Source organism: Halictus rubicundus, chromosome 8 (assembly GCF_050948215.1).
Source record: "Halictus rubicundus isolate RS-2024b chromosome 8, iyHalRubi1_principal, whole genome shotgun sequence".
NCBI classification, from domain to species: domain Eukaryota; kingdom Metazoa; phylum Arthropoda; class Insecta; order Hymenoptera; family Halictidae; genus Halictus; species Halictus rubicundus.
The window spans coordinates 8,362,448-8,384,590 of NC_135156.1; the positions used below are offsets into that span (position 1 = coordinate 8,362,448).

Below are 22,143 nucleotides of genomic sequence, written 5' to 3' on the forward strand. Positions count from 1 at the left end.
GATCGATACCAGTTCTTGAATGAACTCAATTTTCCACGGTGTCCATAATCTCGGCGATGTAATCACGGGGAAGCCGACAAAACGATCCATCATACGCACTCGAAAAAGACGTTGCCGGTGCGTGTGGCCGATGACTTACAATGTATCATCCACGGGTAATTGCTCCCATGGTGGAAGCAGCTAATTGTAAAGGGAGGGAGAAAGAGGAAGAGAGAGAGAGAGAGAACGAGACGGTTTTATCAATCGGTGATATCAACGCACAAAACCATCCCGGCTGAAAAAACAAGTAACGAGTAACGAGCTTTAATGAGCCCAAGCCCCGATTTCGCCTCGACACCTTCATCGGCGTCTGATCTCTGTTTATAATTGCGTGTACGCGTCCGCGGTTCGAGACAAAGTTCCGCAATCACACTGTGCCACGTTATTTGAAAAGCGAACGCACTTTCTTTCACCGCGTTCTATGAAAATATGAAACTCTCCTCTTCTTTCTTCCCTTTTCTCTCCCTCTCTCTCTCTCTCTCTCTCTCTTTCTCTTCGTGTAAACCACTCACCAAGGGAGGGGCGCAGGGTGGAAGGGAGGGGGGCGGGCGAAAACTCACTATTTATGAGACTGCTCTTGAAAGGGTCCATCCACTTTCAGAACGCGGTCTATGGCATGCCGGAGCACCTTATTATCTGAAAATCCAGGATACCTTCAGATAGATATCCCTTCTGGTTTTATACATGCACACAGACGTACCTTTTTATTGATCTTCCACTTCGCCCCGCTATCCACGGTTCCTATTTTAAAGGAGATGGAAACGGCGGTGTAGATTTTAGGACGGATGTTGAAATTTAATCAGCCGCGAGAGATCAAGGTTTTAATTTAACCAGCGTAATTTCGACGAGTGCAATTCATTCCAATGGCGCGGCTTAAATAACGTTCGCTGCTGCCGCGCGCGGTACTCGGCTGTTTATATCGATGGGGAACGCGAAATTTAGTTGTAATTATAACGGAGACAGAAAGGGAAATGTCTAATTTTAGTAGGATCTGTTTACCAAAGAAACAGAGATTTCTCTATATATGTCGCCGAGGCCTGGATGATAAATGTCCAGGAATTATCCCCACTACCGCGGGGTATGCCAGGTGAAGCCTCGGACGCCGATGAGTGTAAACATAACACGTGTCTCCTGGACGATACATGACGCTGGCAAGACCCGTGTCGTTGACATATATCGAGTATTCACTGTATCGTTCTCTCCATCGCGTACTTACCGTAATTACCGTATCGTCATCAGTCAAAAGGATACAACGAGATTGCGGATTTGATTCGATCCCACTAAGGGGCCCACTGGTAAATGATCGAAGGATTAGTGTGCGTGCACGATACAAGCGACATTTCGGTCCCGAAGTTGCAACCTATATCGAGGCACTACGTGGGAATAATCGTGGCACACTTTCGTCTCTATTTTCGGTCAGGCTTCGCGTTTCATTTTGAAGAGCCCAGCGACACGATAAATCCGCGGGCGGCGCGGGTCGGCTGCGGAGCACGTGCTGGAAGAAAGTTCGAAGATGAAGGGAATGGCATCGGAGCGAGCCATTTGCATTGAGGTGTATTGGAAGGAGGTGTCGGTGAAGTTGCCTTTATGCAACGCCGTTATATTGTTCCTGGGTCCCCTTGACATCGAGCCCCGAGTGTTTCGCGTGCTACGAGCCTTTCACAGTTTCGAGCTTCCACGCGTGTCTACCATCCGCGTACTTCTGAAAATGCACACTGATACGAGGCTTGGTCGGCGCGCATTTCGCCAACAATACCGCTGAAAATCGTGTGCTCGAAGACACGGTGGTTACCACGCACTTGCGCCGCACATTCTTGATGGACCATTTGAAATACCGAGCGGGGCGCGAGTCGTCGTGCGATCCGTGACAGAAGGACGCTCGCTCCTCCTTTGAAAGTAATTAAAAAATTGGGACAGCCCCCCGTTTTTACACTTTTTGATTAAAGAACGAACAACGTCCACTTTCTCTCGAAGAAATTGCTCGTTGAGAGGCGAACGAATTTTCAACGGCCCTGTAAACGGTGAGAGTTCGAGGAAACCGAGGACCTCCGAAAAGTTTATTAATACGTTTCAGTTTTGTTTCACCGATAAACGAAGATCAGACAAAGACGGAGAGGATAAGGAACGAAACCTTACTTTAAAACTAATCCGAGTTGTTGACAGTTTTAGCAGAAGAAAGCTTCCCTTTCCGCGCCTAGGAGATTGCGAAAACTTTTCTGATTTAGCCACTAACCGACGGTAAGCCAGCCGATTATTGTCCACCGAACATCATTACCGCTTGATTATTCCTGAACGACGGGAGACGATTTAGAGTACACTTCTGGAACTCGTTATCTCAGTCCATCCTATGGGAGTTCTTTGTATAAAGACGGAAGCTTACGATAAGTCCGACACGATCGTCTTCAAAAAGATTTTAGCCGACAGGCTCGAAGGAGCTGAATTCAAACACGAAAAAGTTGAGGATACATTCGATAAACGTTTCAACTGGACTGCGGATTATGGCAGGAATGAACTGATGAAATACAAAACAGTACACATATTACGAGATATTAAACACATTGAGAAAAGAAAGGAAGGTTTTTCTTTATAAGAATCCGCAATGTAGATATAATATTAGGTTAATTTCACTTGTCTTTTAATTTAAGAAAGTTTTCTGTAAAGATAAATGAAAATTTCTACTTTCAGAAATATACTGATTCTTCTTACTTATTTTATCAATCGGACAATGCCTAAATAATCGCGGTTTCCGTCCCCGAATTTTAGAGTTTGGTATACATTTTGATAATAGCACAATAAAAATACAGACTATTCAAATTTCAAAAAACTTTAATTCACAACTACTGCTAAAACAAGAGATTTTATAATGTTATGAATTAATCTTTTTCTTTTGAATTCGTCACTGACATACACAAAATAATAATTTCTATTTTATTACTACCGCAGAAATGGTAAGGGGATGAACAATCAAGTTATATTTATAGGTTTAAAAAAATTGCGATGAGTAATGTGAATGGTAAGTGATATAGTTTACGCTCCCTGATATGAATTTTGTCTTTTGTTAATACTGTCCGGCCCACACTACACAGCAACTGTAAGAACAAAGAAGTTATGGTCGTTCGTACGTGCGGAGGACAGTAGAGCCGACGCTCTTTCCAACGCATTTTATTCCGTCTCGATATCTGTATCCGTTCTGGAGATATGAGCGATCAAAGTTTTCACGTGACGGAGTGGTGGTGGGGGGCCCATTCATAAATAATCTCCTGGAAGTGCGTATGCACTAATAGTGATAGTAAAAACTGACCTGCCTCAACTCACGACGCGTAGGGGTAGGTCAGCAACGTGTGCGAGAGAGAGAAAGACATAGCGTGCGAGCGAGAAAAAGATAGTCGAATGTTAAAAATCGCCTTTGTCTTTGCACGACGGTATCGCGCAAACTATGCGTCGTATGGTAATACAACAAAAGCCGTTTTAAAGCGCAAGCTTCGCGCCCTCTGATGGACCAAGTTTGGTTAAAATAGTGTCGATACTTTCAGAGTTACAACAATTTAAATATTAACTAATTTCAATACGATATCCCCGTGCGTTTCGGGTATTTCAATGGGTTCGAACTTGAATAAATATTGTTTATAACTATTCTATTAACTGTCTGAAGCCCCTGCGTGGTTATCGATTAATTGTTATTGTTTGCAGAAAGTTATTAAAAATTTAATGTGCTCAAATAAATTTGGTTTCGCATTCTGCGGGCCAAGGATAAACCAGCTGAACCTTTTACGGTGACTGATAATTATGATAATGAAATGTTGTTAATCAGACGGGTTGGAGAAACGTAGATAAGCGTTTAACCAATGAAGTGTGTTTGACGTATATACACGTTCATAAATCTCTATTACGGTGCGTTCGACGTGTATACTCGTCGTGGAAAGTATAAAATTACCATTGATTATAAAAACTCGAAATTTTAATAAAATACAACAAGAATATTATTTGGTGGGATGTTTCCTTTATATTAACAATAGAACTGCTAAGTATTCTATACCAATTCCATACGTAAGCCGCGACTTCAACGGCGAGTGTTGATTTGCGAAGAAATTGCCTAAACATTTAGCAAAAAAAAAAAATATCACACCGAACTCAATTGAAATTCTTAATATTATTTTCTTTCTACATGTGTTTTTCTTGTTTATATATTTTATTATTATTTGAGAGTTTTTAAGTTTATAATAACAATAACCTTTTCGGAAATGAATTGTTAAGTTTTTATTAAATAAACATGTATTTCATCCTCGTTTCTCATAAAATTTATAATAGGACCATTTTGCCTTGCGTTCGACGCGTATGCACGTCATTGCTTGATTTAAATTCCGCACACTGTGGGGGGTTTTTAAAACTAAATACCACGCTTAACTGGTTAAAGTCTATTTTAAAGTTACAATTATTAGCTGTGTATTTAGGAGAAAAGAGATATTGAATTTTTTCGTTAAAATCAGTTAATATATATGTTGGTTAGTTCTTTGAGAAAAATATCGTCAGTATTTTCAAAAATCCTCTTCCACAAAGGGTGACCTCTACTGAAAGTAATTAAATCGGACTGAGGCGTTACGGGACGCTACAACAAATCAGCGTAAACGCGTCGCAACGTAACAGTCCTCGCTCCTTATAGATTCACAATGATTCGGCATTGTTCCAGAACATTTATCAGTCTCGAATCGGATATTCCACGGACAGCCCCGTTATCGTCTAGTCCAGTTACGTTTTAGCAACGCCGGCACGGCGCAATTGATACCAGTCGGCGCAATTGTTACAAAGAGCGATTCTTATCGGCCTGGGTGTGGTTCGTATTCTAGCAATTAGAGGTACTGGAATTTGCAGTTAGCACTTGTGGGCTCTTGTGTTTCGCCCGGGCGTTAGCACTCTCGAAGTTATGTTCATGTTCACCTACGCGTGAATCGGTAACGAGTTTTTAGCGCGGGACGGTCGTTCCTAACTGTCACTTGTTGTTACGCGATTCGTTCCAGGATAGACCGACCGTTCATTTTCGCGATAAATTCCGTGCGATAATAAAAATTGGTTGTGAAAAACGCTTGACCAATATCTCCGCACAGTTCTTCGCCGCGAGCGTAAAACTGCTCTCCTAAAACTTGCGATCGAGATGGATTTATAACTTCCCTCTTTCTTTCACGCCAACAAGTATACACCGTTCAGAAAACTAACGAATGAACTAATGAAAATCTAATATTCGCTAGGCTTCTCGTTCGAAATACATTTATTTGTGGACAACGAAATACTGTTAAAATTTGCACTATTAAAATCATACGCAAGAACATGTTAACGAATTTTATATATGAGAAATTTTTAGATTTTGAATACTTTAACTCCAACTGTTTTTGTAAGTTATCTTTTAGTCAAAAGGTGCTAAGCAATTGAATATAAATAATTGTGACACTTGTTGGGAAAATGATCTGGAAAGAATTTGGGCATATTTTTGGAATCTTTTTAATTTTCTAGTTTACAAGTAAAACAGATACCAAATAAACGCGTGACAGAACGTGTTGACAGTATAATAAATGGCCAGGTTCGAAGTAGTAGTTAGTTTCATCGAATAACATCGAAGATTAGAAAGGAACAGGTAATGCACGGTGGCCGAAACGGACGTAAAGAAACTGCAAAGACTCACCGTCAACTAGACCGAATCGATCAGTCGCAATTAGTCGTTTTATCTTGCGTGTTATTGATCTGGTCCCCGGATATCTCTCGATCAGCATAATTGTAACCTTGTACCAGTAGCAAGATAGATCGTCTTATCCGTCTCGGTTTCGTTATATTCAATCCCGCGACAAGAATTTATGGCTCTCTAGCTCGATGAAACTGGCCGCGAGAGAAAACGGTCGTTTTTTCCCCCGATATTGTGGTGGCTCTACCGTCTTCGATTTCGACGTTCGTGGCTTGCGAAAGGCGTTCCACTATATTGACCTTCTGTGACACGCATAAATCATAAATTTCTCAACTGTGAAGCACGATTCGATCGAATGTATTCTAACTTATATTTATTATTTTTTATCTTGAACGTGACATATATCGCGTTGAAACGAAAATTAAGCTGTTCATTCATGGACTTATTCTGTAATTATTATTTATGTATTTTCGGGCAGACTATCATGTTACCGAACAAACCTGCGAATCTCAATTTTCTCTTTGAATTTTAATCTGAAAACGCTACGAACTTTCGGAGAATATTCGCCCAACTATATATCTGGAAAATTTGGTAAAAAAGCATTTCACCTGAAATAAAAATGGTCGTAACAAGTGAATAAATGGAATACCAAAAATTTATTATTATGAATATCAGGTAAAAATAGGGCTTTTATTGTACTTGCAAGCTAATTTTATTGCAAAATATTCTGTAGGTTTGGATTTCGTAGAATTTGATTAAATCTTTTCAATTGTATACTTTAAAAATGGTGAAATTTTAAACAGTAGAAATATTGAAAGAATTTTAGGGGATATCGATATAATATTTTCTACACGTTAAAATGAATAATGAAAAAAACAATGAACTTCTATTTAGCTCCGGTATCGTGCACGTGACGTAGGAAATTTTTACTTTTTATATTCACGAAAAATCCGCGGTCCTTGTTAAAAAACTGTTGTTAAAAATTTTCAGCGATAATTCTCCCCGCGTGTACGTGATATTACGGAATTTCGTGGATTGAAGTCCCGATATGCTGTAGCGATGGTAGTACAAAGAGAGCGACATTTGTTAAACTATTTAATTATCGTGGGTTCCTGTAAGTGAGACCCATTAGTACAAGCAGGTGTAATGAACTAGTTTAATGAGCGTTCTTGCAACGGCATCCTTCTGCCATCCTCCTGCCATCGTTCTGCAATTATAATAACCCAGTCAGCACGATCCACTATCTGCCTCCAGCGATATCACTGCAACGTTGCAGCGTCAGTATCGCTGATTAGACCGACTCTGGTGGGAACATTAGTAAAGACCGTATGTATGTATATCGCAACATCCGATTCAATTCTGGTTTTTATTATAACGCGCGCAGAATCTTCCGTGTCACGAATGATCACTGTGATGTGTATCAACGCATTCTCTTCGTGTAGTACAGCAAAATGTATCGAACACGCAATTTCTGTAATTATAAAATATATACTGGAAAACGTAATCATCGTAACGCGAAATTTTATTTATACATTATTCAGTTGAGTTATAAATAAATATCGTCACGAGTAACTGGAAAATTATTAGGTATTAATATTCCGACGATAATAATGAAAATTTTTAAATTTGATAATGATTTTGAGATTATTTATTATGTTGGTCATTAACGTTTTAGCTACTGGAACCAAAGGCGACCAATAGGCTATCAATTTTTAATAACTATGTAACAGGTGTTTAATCATCCAAATAGTAAGGCAAGTTTCAGATCGCATGATTGTTAATTTACAAATGTAATTACTATTACACCACTGTTGCTGTTCCAAAAAGAAGCGTAAAACTCACGTACAAGGTGTCCCAAAAATGTCGTACTTCCTTGAAGGGTGTGATTCCTGAGGTCGTTTGAAGTAACTTTTTCCTTTGCAAAAATGTTCTCCCCAGCTTCGTTACGTAGTTATTAACGAAAAAACATGTACCAATCAGAGCGCGGCAACAGGGGACTGATTCCCGCTCGGCGACAGGCCCCGCTGAGCGTGGCGTTGTCATTGGCCGATCCGGAATCTGTCCTCCGAAGCTGCGCGCTGATTGGCCCGTGTTTTTCGTTAATAACTCCTCAACGAAGCCGCGAAGAGCATTTTCGTAAAGGAAAAAGTTACTCCAAATGACCTCGGGAATCACATATATTAAATCACGTTACTAGAGGTCACTCGTTGACTCGCGATTGCTGCTGCTGCTAAAGAAACCATTAAAAAATGCTTAACCACGGGACCGGAGACTTTCAAAAGTTAGGAAATAATCACCGGCAGGCAATGTGTTAAAAATGCTGAATTATTTATGTTTTATTTCGACGCGGCTCGTGACGCGGCAACCGGTAGACAAAGCCTCAAGTTAATTTTGTTCAAATAATGGGGGAACTTGGTGTATACAGTGACTCAATTGTAATGGAGAACGTTCAGGTGCCACCCTACCCCCCACCCCCACCCCGGAAACGGCGGTAACAATCCTGGAATCGTAAGGCTTGATTCAACTCTGACACAAATGGCGGTACATTAAATAAGTGGCAGAAGCAAAGTACGTCAGGGCGCGAAGGTAATCAGAATTAACAATTCAAAGCCCTCGACGTCGTCGCGAGCTACGAACGAGTCGAAGACTGCCAGGAGAGTGCTCTCTCTCTCTCTCTCTTTCTCTCTCACACACACACACACACACTCTCGACATCGCGCCCCTTACACCAGTTGACAAAGTTCGCTAGTAATCTTCTAGTTGGGACCCCGGTTTTAACCAACCTCCACCTTCGTGCATGTGCAACTCGGAACTTCTAATTTGTTCGCGCTGTCATTCGACGCGTTTCGTTTGCTGGATCCACACAGCGACAAGCCGCGACTCGACGCGACGCGACGCGACGCGACGAGGACGCGAGACTCCCGCCATCAACCCTCGACCATCGAGCTCAAAAACTTTGAAAACGTTTCGTTAGAATCTCGTGCCGAATCTCTATTTGATTTTAAGGGGCGGCTAGGGAAATTGTGGGCGGTTAAAGAGAAGTTCCGCGGGATCTGAAATTTGAAGTCCCGGCGAACACCACCCTCCGAAGTATTCCGGCAAGAATTTCGAGTTAATCCGGAAGTATTTTTGCAGTCGAGTAACTTGCCAAGCGCGAGGTTGCTTGGGCGATGCTGAGCAGGATTTTCTATTAAACCAATTTAATATACATATCTCTACCAAACGAGCGGGAATAAATTCTTTAACGGTTCTAATGTTTTTAACTTTTTAAGATCATTGGGAGAGAGAATACATATTTGTTTAACTTCGGTTTCTCACAATTGACTCTGTCAATTTTTATTTAGTTCCTTTTTTTTATTTTTAAAACAATCTCCACGAGAAATAAGGAATTGAATAGTGTTGTATCGAACGTTGTGATATCGACAGTTTGTATTATAGTTTGTAAGCTTATATTATATTTATGATATATCCGAAAACATTGTGACACGTGTGGACGGTGCAATAAATATTCAGATTAAAAATAAATACAAGGCAAATTTTAAATCAGTCTTTTACCAATATATTTTTACGGTGGATGAGTATTGGCCGTTACTGATAGCCAGTTTTGTTTGTTTACAGTTACTGCAAACCACCCACCACAAAGACCATGGATACCGTTGACGAGACCGAACAGGACGAGGCCGACATGTAAGTTGAATGAAAACAATTATCTCTGAAATCGAATCTGCCTCGACACTTTAAATCATGCTCTATTCGAATGGTTGAGCCGACAGTGCGAACGGTTACGAATAAAACGATATTAAATAATGTTCGAAATTGGAAAACTATTTCTCAACGAAATTGATGGGTTCAATATCGCATTCTAACATATTTAGTTACTGTTACTGGAAACATATCAGGTAACTCGAGAACGCGTTCAACGCCAGAAGCAATTTATTACCCCCTGCGCCCTATAACTCGGCAGTTAAATCAGAATTTAAGATTAACTAGAATTATAAATTGCCGGGTAATACGTAATTTATAGGACCGCAGACCTATCCGTACCAACTTCTTCAGCTTCTTCTATGCTTTATTGAAGCATAATTCGCCTGATCAACATAGTTACAATTGATATAGGATGTGCCGACAATAACGGAAACATAAACGCAACGATAAACGAACTGAAATAGTGCGCGTAGGTTTAAGTGCACGCAATAAAATTTCTTTCCACGCGAGAAAATCTTGTACAGTCCGTGACAAATTACTAAGAGGGCGCACAGTGTTATTAAAAACAGTAAGAAAAAAAGAAACGCGCGAAAAGCCTCGGAGAAATCGTAGCAAGGGAGAGACCCGCGAGTTGGGAGCATTGCCCTCTGTTTTTGACAGTGTGCGCGCGCGTTCGTGTGAACGAACGCGCAGCCGACTAAAGCGCAGAAATCCGCGCCCGGACGTCGAACCTCTGATTTTCAACACCTAATTTTTTTCCAAGCTACGACTTGCCAACCGGTAACAAACTTTTCATACGTGTCTTGAAAATATGAGACACCCCCTACATTCGTAGTAAGCGAAAATTGCGGGTAACGAACAGACCCGGTGACCAACTCTTATTTAACAAGATAAAAATAATTTTACTTTACTTCATAAAAATAGCAAAAATGTAGGGTAAAGGACCCTATTACTCTGGGAGTGCCAATTACTGTGCCTATATTAACTATACTTATTTTTAATGCATAATGAATATTAAAAAAGAGATATTAAATTTTTTCCCATAAAAACCAGTTAATGTTATATATCTCATTTTTAATATTCATTCAAAAGTTCGCTATTAATCTTTATTCTCCCACACTCCATAAAAGCATGGTGGGGGATCACAGGAGTGGGAGGAGGACTCTAGGATCAAGACTTGTTCCCCCACTCTAATTTCCCCTTCTCTCGCGCTGTCCCCCACGCTTCCGTCGCGGCCCGGTCACGTGACCGGTACTGGCAGAGAGGGGGTAACCTTTTCCCCTCGATTTGCGCTCCCTCCCCTCATCTGCCGGCACTGGAGTTGCCCAGGCCTGCTATAGTGTATGCAGGAAGTAGAATTGGTTGTTCATGATCAGACGCGTCGGACGATTCGAATAACATGCATATTCGCTGCATATTTTCAAACTCGATTTTCTCGTAAACGAAGCTTCGGACGAATAAATTTTATTCTATATTTTCGACTTATATTCTCATGTAGAATCAGCCCCGACACGGTTGTGCCATAAATACCGGGACACTCTGTACATACAAAAGCATACAATAAATGAAACCTTTCTTCGTCTAAAGGATTATAGACGACAAAGAATTTCTAATCACTGTATCCGTAAATCGTGGTGCAGGAAGTTGAACAAAATGATGGAGGTTTTCAATGAAAGCGGCGTAATCCACCGGCGAAATTAAACAAATATTAGCTGGTGTGCGAATAGGAAGCGGCCGGGGGGGTGGGGGGTTAGAGCATATTGTGGAGGATAAAACAGCAGGGTTAATAAATGTCCCGCGAGACAAGGTAACATAGCCAGACCCAAGTACGAACATCTTGGTCATTGGTCAACGCCGAGCCACTGAAACAGCGGGTTTCGTTCCAGAGATGACTATACCATGCCATCTGGACAGATTTATTGCGCAACATCAAGAAAGAGGTAGAAAACGGTATAGCCCGACGGAATAAAGAAAGACGCAATCCGCCGTCAGCGGAATAAAAAAAAAGTGCCTATTGTCAACGCTGCTATGCTGCGCAGGGAATCAATCATCACATTATGCGATACGCCATTCATTATTTTTGAGTTCCATCTCCAGCTTCGTCTTGGTCCATCTACAGTTAGGTGTATCGTTAAACGAATAGCGACGGATTTCGCTTCGCGTACATTACGCATTATAATTGAAAAATGAACATTTTCTACCTGAATTCCAACAAACCGGAGTGAAATAAAATTTATTTTCCATCTTAATATGTTCAACACGTTGAAAATAATGTAACTATATTTTTAAATTCTTGTAATAGTTCCACTGTGTCTAATTACACCCCATTTTTGTCGTGAATGGATAAAATCCGCTATCTTCTTATGCCAAATGAAGAGAAAAAACGCGAAAGGAAATGAATTTGTGTTTTACTCCAGTTTATTTTGCAGAAAAGTCCGCAGATTTGATTATAAGATGAAAGTCTAAATGAAATTTTAGAAATTGCACGTTGACTCCTCTTGAATTGGTGATTAATTTTTTAAAGGAATTTTACGATTACACTGATTAATTTGGTAATTTTAAGACTAATCGAGTGAGTAAAATTGAGAACAATATTTCTCGTGCAACTACATAACAGAAATTTATGCATAACTGTCTGAATATCTACTTTTAGAAATAACTGGTATAAATCTGTTTCGAGAAAGAGGAAAACAAAAATTTATTTTTAAAAAACCCCACTTTCCACAAACCGATACTACTTTCTTTCTTTTCCAAAGAAACTCCAATAATCCGCGCGTCTCCCGGTTTTACCATTCGTTCTGCGACATGGCGTAGAATGAATAAACGAGAAAATAAACCCGAGAAATATTGGTATGATAAAAAAAAATTTTCTTGTCTTTTTTTTTTTTTTGTACATGGCGTTTGCATCCTGATACACGAATGCGAGAGAACTTTTTTTGGCTAACTCAATACGTTGTTAGTTGAATATTTCAAAACTCTCTTCATTCATGCGTGGCAGTAGAGCATGGCAGGGTCTATTTTACAACGAATATTGTATAGTTTTATTTTCCATTAGGTTTTAACAATAGATTTGAGGAATCAACTTTCTGGTAACCGTAATGGAGGAATACCTTCATTCAATAATCCACCGTACAAATGGATTGAACAATGTTTTTTAATCATTTAAAACTTTAAGCGATACTGCTCGAGTAAGTCTCATTCACAGTTCTCTAATATTACGTGTAACATTAATACTAATATTAATGCGAGTAAGAAACAGTAAACTGTGGGATTGAGTTAGAAATGACTGTCGCCATAAACCTTGAAGAATGATTAAGTTACAACGAACGGACAGTAGTAACGAAAACGTTTCCAATTTAAACCGAATAATGAAGATACTAATCCCGATAATGATCACGAATCTGTAATAAATGAATGCCGTTTGTGAAGCGTGCCGGGTACGCATAAATTTGAAAAATGAAAGCGAAAGCCTAATTTGTCAGTCGATCTAATGTTTCCTCTGTGGAAGATTTAATTACGCTTATCGCCAAATGAATTTACAATATATCCATTCTCGGCTATTGAAACGAGGTGCTCCCTTTACAGAATTATCTCATCGACCAATACTATATTTATTACAAAATAAAGTATTTAACCCTCTGCATTGGACATTTTAAAATTGTCAGTTTAAATATGCATTATATTCGATAATATTAATTTTCGTTTATAAGCAATACCACGTGTATTCAACTATTTTCCATTCGGAACGTAATTATCACAAAAAAAATGTTCAAAATTAGGGCCAATCTTTTGAAGTTCATTTTCAATAAAACACTCGAAGTGGTAGAGCATTTCTGGGAATCGAATTGAAGAAAAATTCGGAGTGGACAGATCGAAAGAATTATTCGTTTTGTGGTGTCCATTACCGATCGTTCGATTGACGCATAAACATTTGCAACATGGTAACTGCGGGAGTGGGCTAACAACGGCATAATTGACATAATAAACCCCCCGTGCTCGTTTTCATGCGACGTCCCGCGCGTTAACGAGCGGCAACGGTTTACAGATTAACGATCGCCCGATGAACGAGAGTAAAAGGCGCCGTTATTAATGAAATCTGACGATCCGAGCGGGGTCAGTAACGACGAAAGTGACAATAGTAATGATTACAGCTTGAATAGTCATTCTAATAAGTGTCTAATTGTATCGGTGGGGGCAAACGTCGGAATGATAATGACGCATAATTACTGTCTTCCAAAGAAGCTGCGCAGCACGTCTGACCATGCACGGCCCGTAATGATTATGATTGTCAGGGGCGTCGCGAGAGCCGCAAGAAGTAATTTGCACGGTCCTGCTGGCATGGTCGTTAGTCCCATTCCGCGTTACTGCACGTATCAACCCATCACGACCAACGGATTTCAAATAATTCCACGCGTTCCTGGGTCGAGATGGAGGATAGGAAAAAGGGCATCCAGCGGTATTGTAACGGTCAGGGACGGATGAAAAATAATATTGGGTGAGCGCGAAAGTTCCGTCGGTTTCCAGTTGCGAAACGTAACAGCCTCAGATTTTTATTATCCTTACAAGGGGCCACGTGACAAATCAGTACTTCTCCGAACTGTTGAACCAGTTTTTCCTTAGCGTGCAACATTTTGAAAAGGTGAACGACGGATCGAGAAAGTAGGGAATTCAAGCTTCAAAATCAGTCCAAGTTTATTCTCGCGCTATTGTTTATAACGAAATTATTTGACCCTCGGACTCCTGCGAGTTCCATGCCTATGCCAGAGTCATTTCTGACTAACAACGAAAATTTCACCAATACAGTTCTACTCCGATATAAGACGACGGCTCGGGACCGGCTTTCGTCCTATTTCGGATGAGAGTACCCATGCGGCTTTGTTGACAATTATATCTTATGTCCGGCACAGCATACGGAGGATTAAACGCCCACAATGTTTCGAGAATCAGAAATTTAGTGTTCGAATACTTTTTATCGTGAATCTATCAAATTCGCAGTCTTTTGACTACGCGTTTCACGAGTTTAACAAATAACAACTGTTACAAGTGTGACAGGAAACAATCTATAACTTATTTCGAAATCTGTGTCCTTTTTGCGAATTCAAGCTTGGATGCCCGGGTCATGAATATTCCAATATACGTATAAAATAGAATGTTTTTCCTTCCGTTGTGTATTATACGTATATTTTTTCATTATTAATAACAAATGGAACTTTTACAATAACTCGAGAGACACGTTTAAAAATTGACAAATTATCACGTACTTCAAAGTGGAATGAAAAAGTGTATATGAAGTTATTACTCCATACACAAAAAATATGAAATAAACTTCTTTTATACGACATATCAGCATAGGGAAAAAATGTAGTAACGAGTGCAGCATTTTTTATGTCAAAATTACACGAACACTGTCGTGTTCAATATAACTAAGGACAGTGCCGGATCAAGGCTCTAGCGGGCCCTAGACAAAATTTAAATCGGGGCCCCTGTGTAAGCTGCTTCTAAAGAAATCCTAAATAATGTCACTTTTAAAATTTATCATTAACAGCAGAGAATGCAAACAATACAATACTAATACAGTACTGGTAGTACAATAAAAGAATGTCTGGTATAATGGGAAAAAACATAAAAATGTGTACAATTACAATAATTAATCAGTAAAATTTGTGGCTAATATAAAACTAACAACCATTTAGCAAAAAGAGATGGGACTAAGAGAATCGTGGACAGTAACGGTAACCAGATTTCCGTGACGCAGAAAATCTGTTCGGCTGTATCGATCAGGTGTCCGGTCGATGCGACCTACATCGAAAAGTAGGAATCGGTACAATCGATTAAGAATGATAACGCGAGTAAGGTATCAATCGTTCGAGCTTAATAATCGAAGCGACGCGGGCGCACGAGGTCGAGGAATTCGATTCTACTTGAAAATCGACGAGGGCCGAACAAAGTTATCCGGATCCTGTCAGGCACAGATTTTAATCCTTAGACCTCGGAAGATTCGGCTTCTTTCTTTTTCGTATTCGACGCGTGGGTGTTTTTTGCGGTGCGATTCGCGTAGAAAGCAGTTGTCAATGGCAGCCAGAGGAACCGTGAAAGCCGGGGTAACTCCATTTACGGATGGAGACAGCATTTCCGACCCGTCGCACGAGCCGAACCAGTCTCAGAAAATCTAGGCAAGTTACTTAATCACGCGAGTCGCCGGGGACAGAGTCGCCTAAGCTATTCGCTAGCTACTTCGATCTACTTTTATCCGCTGACCGATCTTCCGTTTGACATTACGTTTCGCGAGCTGTTCATCTTATTTGCTACCGCGGGACAAGAGACGCTGTCCATTTTGTTTCGTGCAAGCATCTACGATTCCTTTTCATCTGAATACATTCGAAAATTATTTTTATTGTAAATATCGATTCGTGTTTCAGAAAAAGAAATAGTGGGCCATCTCTCCCTGACATACGCGAATAATTGTCGCAACAAATTCCTGGTCTGTTCGAGGGAATACTTTTTGCCCAAAGGGGAGAGGGAGGGGGGGATGAATAAATTTAATCCGGTAGCGTAAGCGGAGAACAATCGATAGTGACAATATCGGGATTAAGCGAAATGATTTAGTCAAGAGCTATCGTGATTCTCTCGGCGAGGATCTCCGTATATTGCTTTTACCAATGCGCTCGAGCTAATTTCAGCGCAGGTTCGCGATAGACGGCCGAGTTAAAGCTGTAAATCAGTGGTCCTATTACTGCGAACGGTTGCTAGGAGCCGGGAGCAACTTGCCTATAGAGAGTGTAAATAATTGAGCTGCGGTATCTGCCGCAATCCAATAAAGTATAGAGGCACTGAAGTAAGTATTGGCTGCAGCACGCTGCGACCTCCCCTTCTCGGGCACAGCCGAATAAGCATGTGAAAACTGCCCTTAATATTAAATTAGATTCTCGATGCTCCCTTTCTTCGCGCGCAAAAGAAAAACGTAACACCTTGCTCGAACCTCTTCGTCCCTAGCTGTACGACAATCGTGAAAGCAAATGTGATTTTTCGGTTGAACTCCGTTTGTTTGATTTTCATTAATCGTTTTGACAAATTATGTCAGAGTTATTCTAATCGTCAAAGTAAATAAAGCGCCATTTTAATATAATACAAGTGAAGAATGTAAATAATTGAATCAATTTTAAAAACTGATGCTGATGACTGATGATTACTGTGGGCGTGCCAATTACCGTGCCTACACGAATTATACTCTTTTGGAAAGCATAATGAATATTAAAAAAGAGATGTTGAGTTTTCTTCATTAAACTATGTTACCTCTTTTTTAATATTCATTATGCTTTAAAAATTGGTACAAGATAGGCACAGTACTTGGCACCCCCACGGTAATCGGGTCCCTTACCCTACAGTGATCGGGGTTTTTTCAAAGTAGAATTTTACAACTTCATTACGTTCACTGCATGAACTTAAGACTCCGTAGATTCGCGATAAGGTAGAGTGACCACGTTACCGACAAAAATAGGTGAAAAATGGTTTTACGTGCCTCAACATTTCGTCCTTATATGAGAATATTTTTCGCTGGGAAAGGGCTCATTCGAAAGAGGAAGGTTCAATCTAGCGCGCGCTGGTCATGAACTGACGAGATTATGCAGATATTTGGTATTACAAACATTAGAAGTAGGCCACAAAATTGACGATGTGCATATCGTGGAATCCGAACATTTTTATGCCATTGGATGAGTTTTTCGCGCTGGAAAGTATCTCCAGTCACAAATTGAGCTATATTTTGTCTTGAGTCTGTTGCGAAATAAAGCCGAAAACTTGAAGCACGCTTCTGGCGTGAGAATTCATAATATCGATAATACAGAGCAGAAAATGTGACAAGTTTCAAGACAAAGACGGATCTTAAGTCAGTGGCTGAAGGCTGTGAACGGAAATTATAGTTACCGACCTGCTGACTCTACAAAAGTCACGTGACTACCCTTGGCTCTTAACAATGCTTCAATAAGCGTTTTACGTTCGAGATATTTCTTTTTTACGATGTTCCGATAATACGTTGTTTCTTATTGTCTGTTTACTAGTCCTCTAAGTCCAGTAATTTGCACGCGTTCATAACGACGAGTTTTCTTTTACAGGTATATTCACAGTAATGTGTTACAACGTGTTGTGCGACAAATACGCGACCAGACAGATGTACGGCTATTGTCCAAGCTGGGCGCTCGACTGGGAATATCGGAAAAAAGGGATCCTCGACGAAATCAGGCATTACGCTGCGGACATCATCAGCCTGCAGGAGGTGGAGACGGATCAATTCTACAATTTTTTTCTCCCCGAGCTCAAGCACGACGGTTACGATGGAATCTTTTCCCCGAAGTCGCGAGCGAAGACAATGGCGGAGAATGACCGGAAATACGTCGATGGTTGTGCTATCTTCTATCGAACAGCCAAGTAAGCAATATTCAGCATTTCTCGAGGAGTAATTTCGAAAGTTTCATCGTGTTCGTTCCTCGTCGCGCAAGAACACGTTCACTGCCGACAACCCTAAAAAAAATCCCTTCGACATCAAAGTCGTCATGATTCTCATCGCTCGTTGCCCATTTCTATTGTTGTTGTGTTCCTCGTTAGTTTCCCCCCGAACACCTTTCACTCCGCTTGCTTTCTCAGTTGTTGATCTCTGCTCGAAGATCCACTTTAATTATTTATTCCATTTCAATTATTTTTTATCATTTTAATAATACAACACGTTTCCACTCTGTCAATATCGGTTATACCTCTCCGAACATATTTCTTAATCTCTTGTTCGAACGCGATGAAATATCTCACAGCCCATCGTACACCATTGCCATAAACGGAGGAAACGTTGCGCATCCTCAGTCAGCCGTTTCCTAGTCACCGAAGCAACATTACTAAACTTCATCGCCTGAGCAATAACAATCGTATTAATGAAAATGATAATAATAAAGTCTGAATTTACTACAATTCTTTCTGTTCCACGAAAAGGACGATAAAGACATTTATGAGCGAGCTAATCAACCTCAGAATCACTACTGTATCCTAATTACTAGACTAGAAAGGACAATTTGGAAGGAACTTGATAATGTCAATATCTACGGTCTATTAGACTTATTAAAGAAGGAAAAATATTTCTACAGGACTCCTGTCTCGTGCGATTGAGATTGGCAATTTCTATTTCGCGTAAAGATCCGCAGTCTGGTAATTATCAATCGGGGGAAGAAATTCCTTCATCAGCATAAAAAGTTTCTTTTCATAGCTGGGAGTGTATGGTCGTTGCTTTTCTCGCAAAGTATTCGCGCAATCTCTGCCCAGCGTCTGTTGAACGACTACCGGTGACGTTGATTCAATCTTGTTTAAGGGTTTAGGGACGTAAGAGGGATGATGGCGAGTAATAGGTATTCGGTGAGGAATATATTTCCCAACTGTACGTGCCGCACATATCAGAGAGGAAGTTTATATTCTACATGGCGTACGTAATACGGCCCCTCTTGCCAGTAGCATCACGAAAATCGTCTGACTGTACGAGTCGCAACGTTTTTCTCGCAATTGACAAGTCGAATGGAGAACTTCCTTTCACGAGGGACTGTCGCGTTCGATGCCTTCGGGATCAACGAATCATTAGCCGTTCGATCGTTCTAACGTTCCGTTCTCTTCTGTTCCGCGACAGATTTACCTTAATAAAGGAGCATTTAGTCGAATTCAATCAATTGGCAATGGCGAACGCGGAGGGCTCGGACAATATGCTGAACAGAGTGATGCCCAAGGACAACATCGGGCTTGCCGCTCTGCTCAGAACGAAAGAAGCTGCATGGGATAACGGTATGTAGCAGAATTTATTTATTTATAACTTACATTCCAGTCTGTTAACACGCTAAGCGACGAACATCAACCCCCGCTAATTCTCACAAGCTCGAAGTAACTTAATCAATAAAACCCGAATTGCAAAGTTAAAATTCGTCATAGTAGACGCTACTTTGACCTATTGGCACATCCTAATTGCGGCGGATCGTTGATTTTGGACCCCTGTGCCGGCACTGTTTAGGGACCTACCCTATTAACTCGAGTACCAAAAATTTTTTCTTTTTCACCGCGAAGGAGCCCATATCTCTAGATCCGCCGCTGCATCCAAACAAAGTTCAGTTGTTTTGAATATATCACAATAACAATGAATTTCTAAACCTGGACAAAGATTTGTGTCACCCATATGCGACTGACGCGGCAGTTAACGTGTTAATTACAAAATATTACATTTGTGGTGTACAGATGGCTAATCATTATTCTTGTTTACATGGAATTCCTTACGATAAAGTTGTTCAGATTCTAACAACTTCGAATTAATATCAAACTATGAAAACTGAAGAAGTTCTACATAGGGTGAGGGACCCAATTACGAATTTTGAAAAAGGAGATATAACATTAACTGATTTTAATGAAAAAAATTTAATATCTTTTTTTTTTATGTTCATTATAAAAATTAGTATAATTAATATAGGCACAGTAATTCGCACCCGCCGCAGTAATTGGGTCCCTCATTTTGCAGAAATAGTGAAAAAAAGTTAGGTGAACAGATTCAAATAACCATTTACATATGTCTCATCAGTCTAATAGAGTTTCTTTTACCGAAGATGTAAGATATACTTTATGTAAAATTGTTGCATCAATGGTACTTTTTAACAACATAAAGAGTCTTCGTTATGCATTCGCGATCAATGTTGCGCACAAACACGCGTACATCTACTCTAAAAATGTTAAAACTATCGTTGGGAAACCAGGCTAAAGAAAAAGCTGAATCTTTCTTGATTAAATAAGTTCATGAAGTTCAATGCTTCTCTCGCAAACTCCAGACACAACGTTCAGACTTTCTTTGGAAGGGGTGGCACAATCACGTTGACAGTGATTGACCCTCCGAGTTTGGTCACATTCGTAACGCGAGAGGCTGAAGCGAGAAAGGTAGAGATCTGAGCTATTGTGATCTGTCATAGCGATCGGAGAGCTCGTAGTAAATGAGGTTCGCTTCACAAACAGACACTTTACCATGTCAGGACAAACTATTAATCATTTGTTCGGAACACTTAACTAATTCAACACCATATTCATGGAACTTTTTCATCCCTGTGTCAACGGTCAAGGTGACTTTTTTAATTTCTTGAAAAATCTCTTCTCTTCGTTTCATTAGTTTCTTAGAAATCTAGTGAAAACTCTGCTATACCGTGACCGATCTAAACGAATTCATGGTCTCGTCGAAAGAAACAAAATTATTCCGAGATTGTGCTGAAAAAATTTGAAAAAAAAATTCAAAATTCATCATTTTTGTACCAATAATGTGTTGCTTCGCAGGAATATGCTTTTGAAAAATCCTCCGTGTCCTCTACTTCGTGTTTCCATGAATTTTGTCCGATTCTACTAGCGTTGTATCTGCCATGGACTCGGTTTTGTCGAATTTTCTTATTGATTGGCGGATGCGTCTGCGATAGTCTTGGTCACAAATAGAAAACCAAATGATCGAATAGTAGGAAAAAATCATCGAACTTTGAACACGCGTCCGCGAGCACAATCCGATTTTGCTCGGAAGTACAAACCCCTCGGATTTGGTGAATTATTAACGCAACGATTTTCATTCTGTCGGAGAGTTTATCTTTGGCGCGTCGCCTCTGGAAAGAGTTGCAACATACATCAACAGACGAGAAATAAACCTGACGTTTCAATTACGATCGAGACTGGCATAAAAACATTTCGCGACGTCGCGCACAGGAGGAAGCGTATTACAAGCGAAATGGCACGGACGCGACTAAATTACAAAACTAGCCGGGGAAAATGAACCGTCCGACTCGTTGGAAATCGAAGAGACTGATTAATTAATTGCGAGTGATGCTCGTCGAAGAGCGCGTATTCGAAACATCTGAAGGAGATGGAGTGGCGCAAGGCTCGTAGACCAGATATACAAGAGCAGTCATATAATTCATGCTGGACTGCCAATCCTATCGCGCGCACCAATCTACCAGTCCCGTCCCTCCATGTGTCACTCGATCCCCCTTTTTTTCTTCTTCTTTTTCTTTTTTTTTTTCGCGAACGTATAAACTTGCATTTCAGGGTGTAACTGCGCGAGCGCATTGCAGCGTGGGCTTGCCACCCCTTAATCTTCCTTCGTCCTTCTTCTTTTCTTTTGTTTTTCTGCATTTATCAGTGCATCGTAGGAATACCAGCTCTAACACTTTCGCTGCCAATAATATACATTTGATCTTGACTCGTACACAGGGTGTCCCAGTCGAAGCGAACCACTTGAATATCTCTGAAATTATTAGGGGGGCCCATAAGTAATCAATTATTCTGAAATCTAACACAACCTTAGTAGTAAATTCAAGTTTTTATTTCTTAAGGACAGTTTGCCATCTTTCCTGCAAATTTTCAATACCCCTCTTATATAAATCCAGGGTTCGTGAAGCAGAATATGACTCAAGGTGCCTCCTTACATCTTCTACAGAAGTGAATGTTTTATTTCTTAAATAATGCTCCAGAGATCTGAAAAGATGATGGTCAGAGTGAACAATATCCGGTGAGTACGGGGGGTGCGGTAAAACTTCCCATTGCAATTCTTTGATTTTTTTCTGAGTGAGTTTCACTGTATGGGGCCGGGCATTGTCAATTTGCAGTTCTACACCTTTTCTGTGGACTAAAGATACCCTCTTTTTCAATAGTTATAATGAATACCATCATTGTAATTGCTGACAATAAAACTC

The 22,143-nt window shown here is 40.3% G+C and overlaps 1 protein-coding gene across 4 annotated transcripts in view; it reads left to right on the forward strand.

Moving 5' to 3' along the window:
• Nucleotides 1-22,143, forward strand: part of LOC143356064 (CCR4-NOT transcription complex subunit 6-like) — a 585,211-nt gene that overhangs the window by 553,442 nt on the left and 9,626 nt on the right. For all 4 annotated transcript variants that reach the window (XM_076791442.1, XM_076791443.1, XM_076791444.1 and 1 more), the window contains 3 exons: nt 9,329-9,397; nt 17,527-17,839; nt 19,074-19,225. In XM_076791442.1, coding sequence (XP_076647557.1) covers nt 9,329-9,397; nt 17,527-17,839; nt 19,074-19,225 — 534 coding nt within the window. The remainder of the gene's footprint in view (nt 1-9,328; nt 9,398-17,526; nt 17,840-19,073; nt 19,226-22,143) is intronic.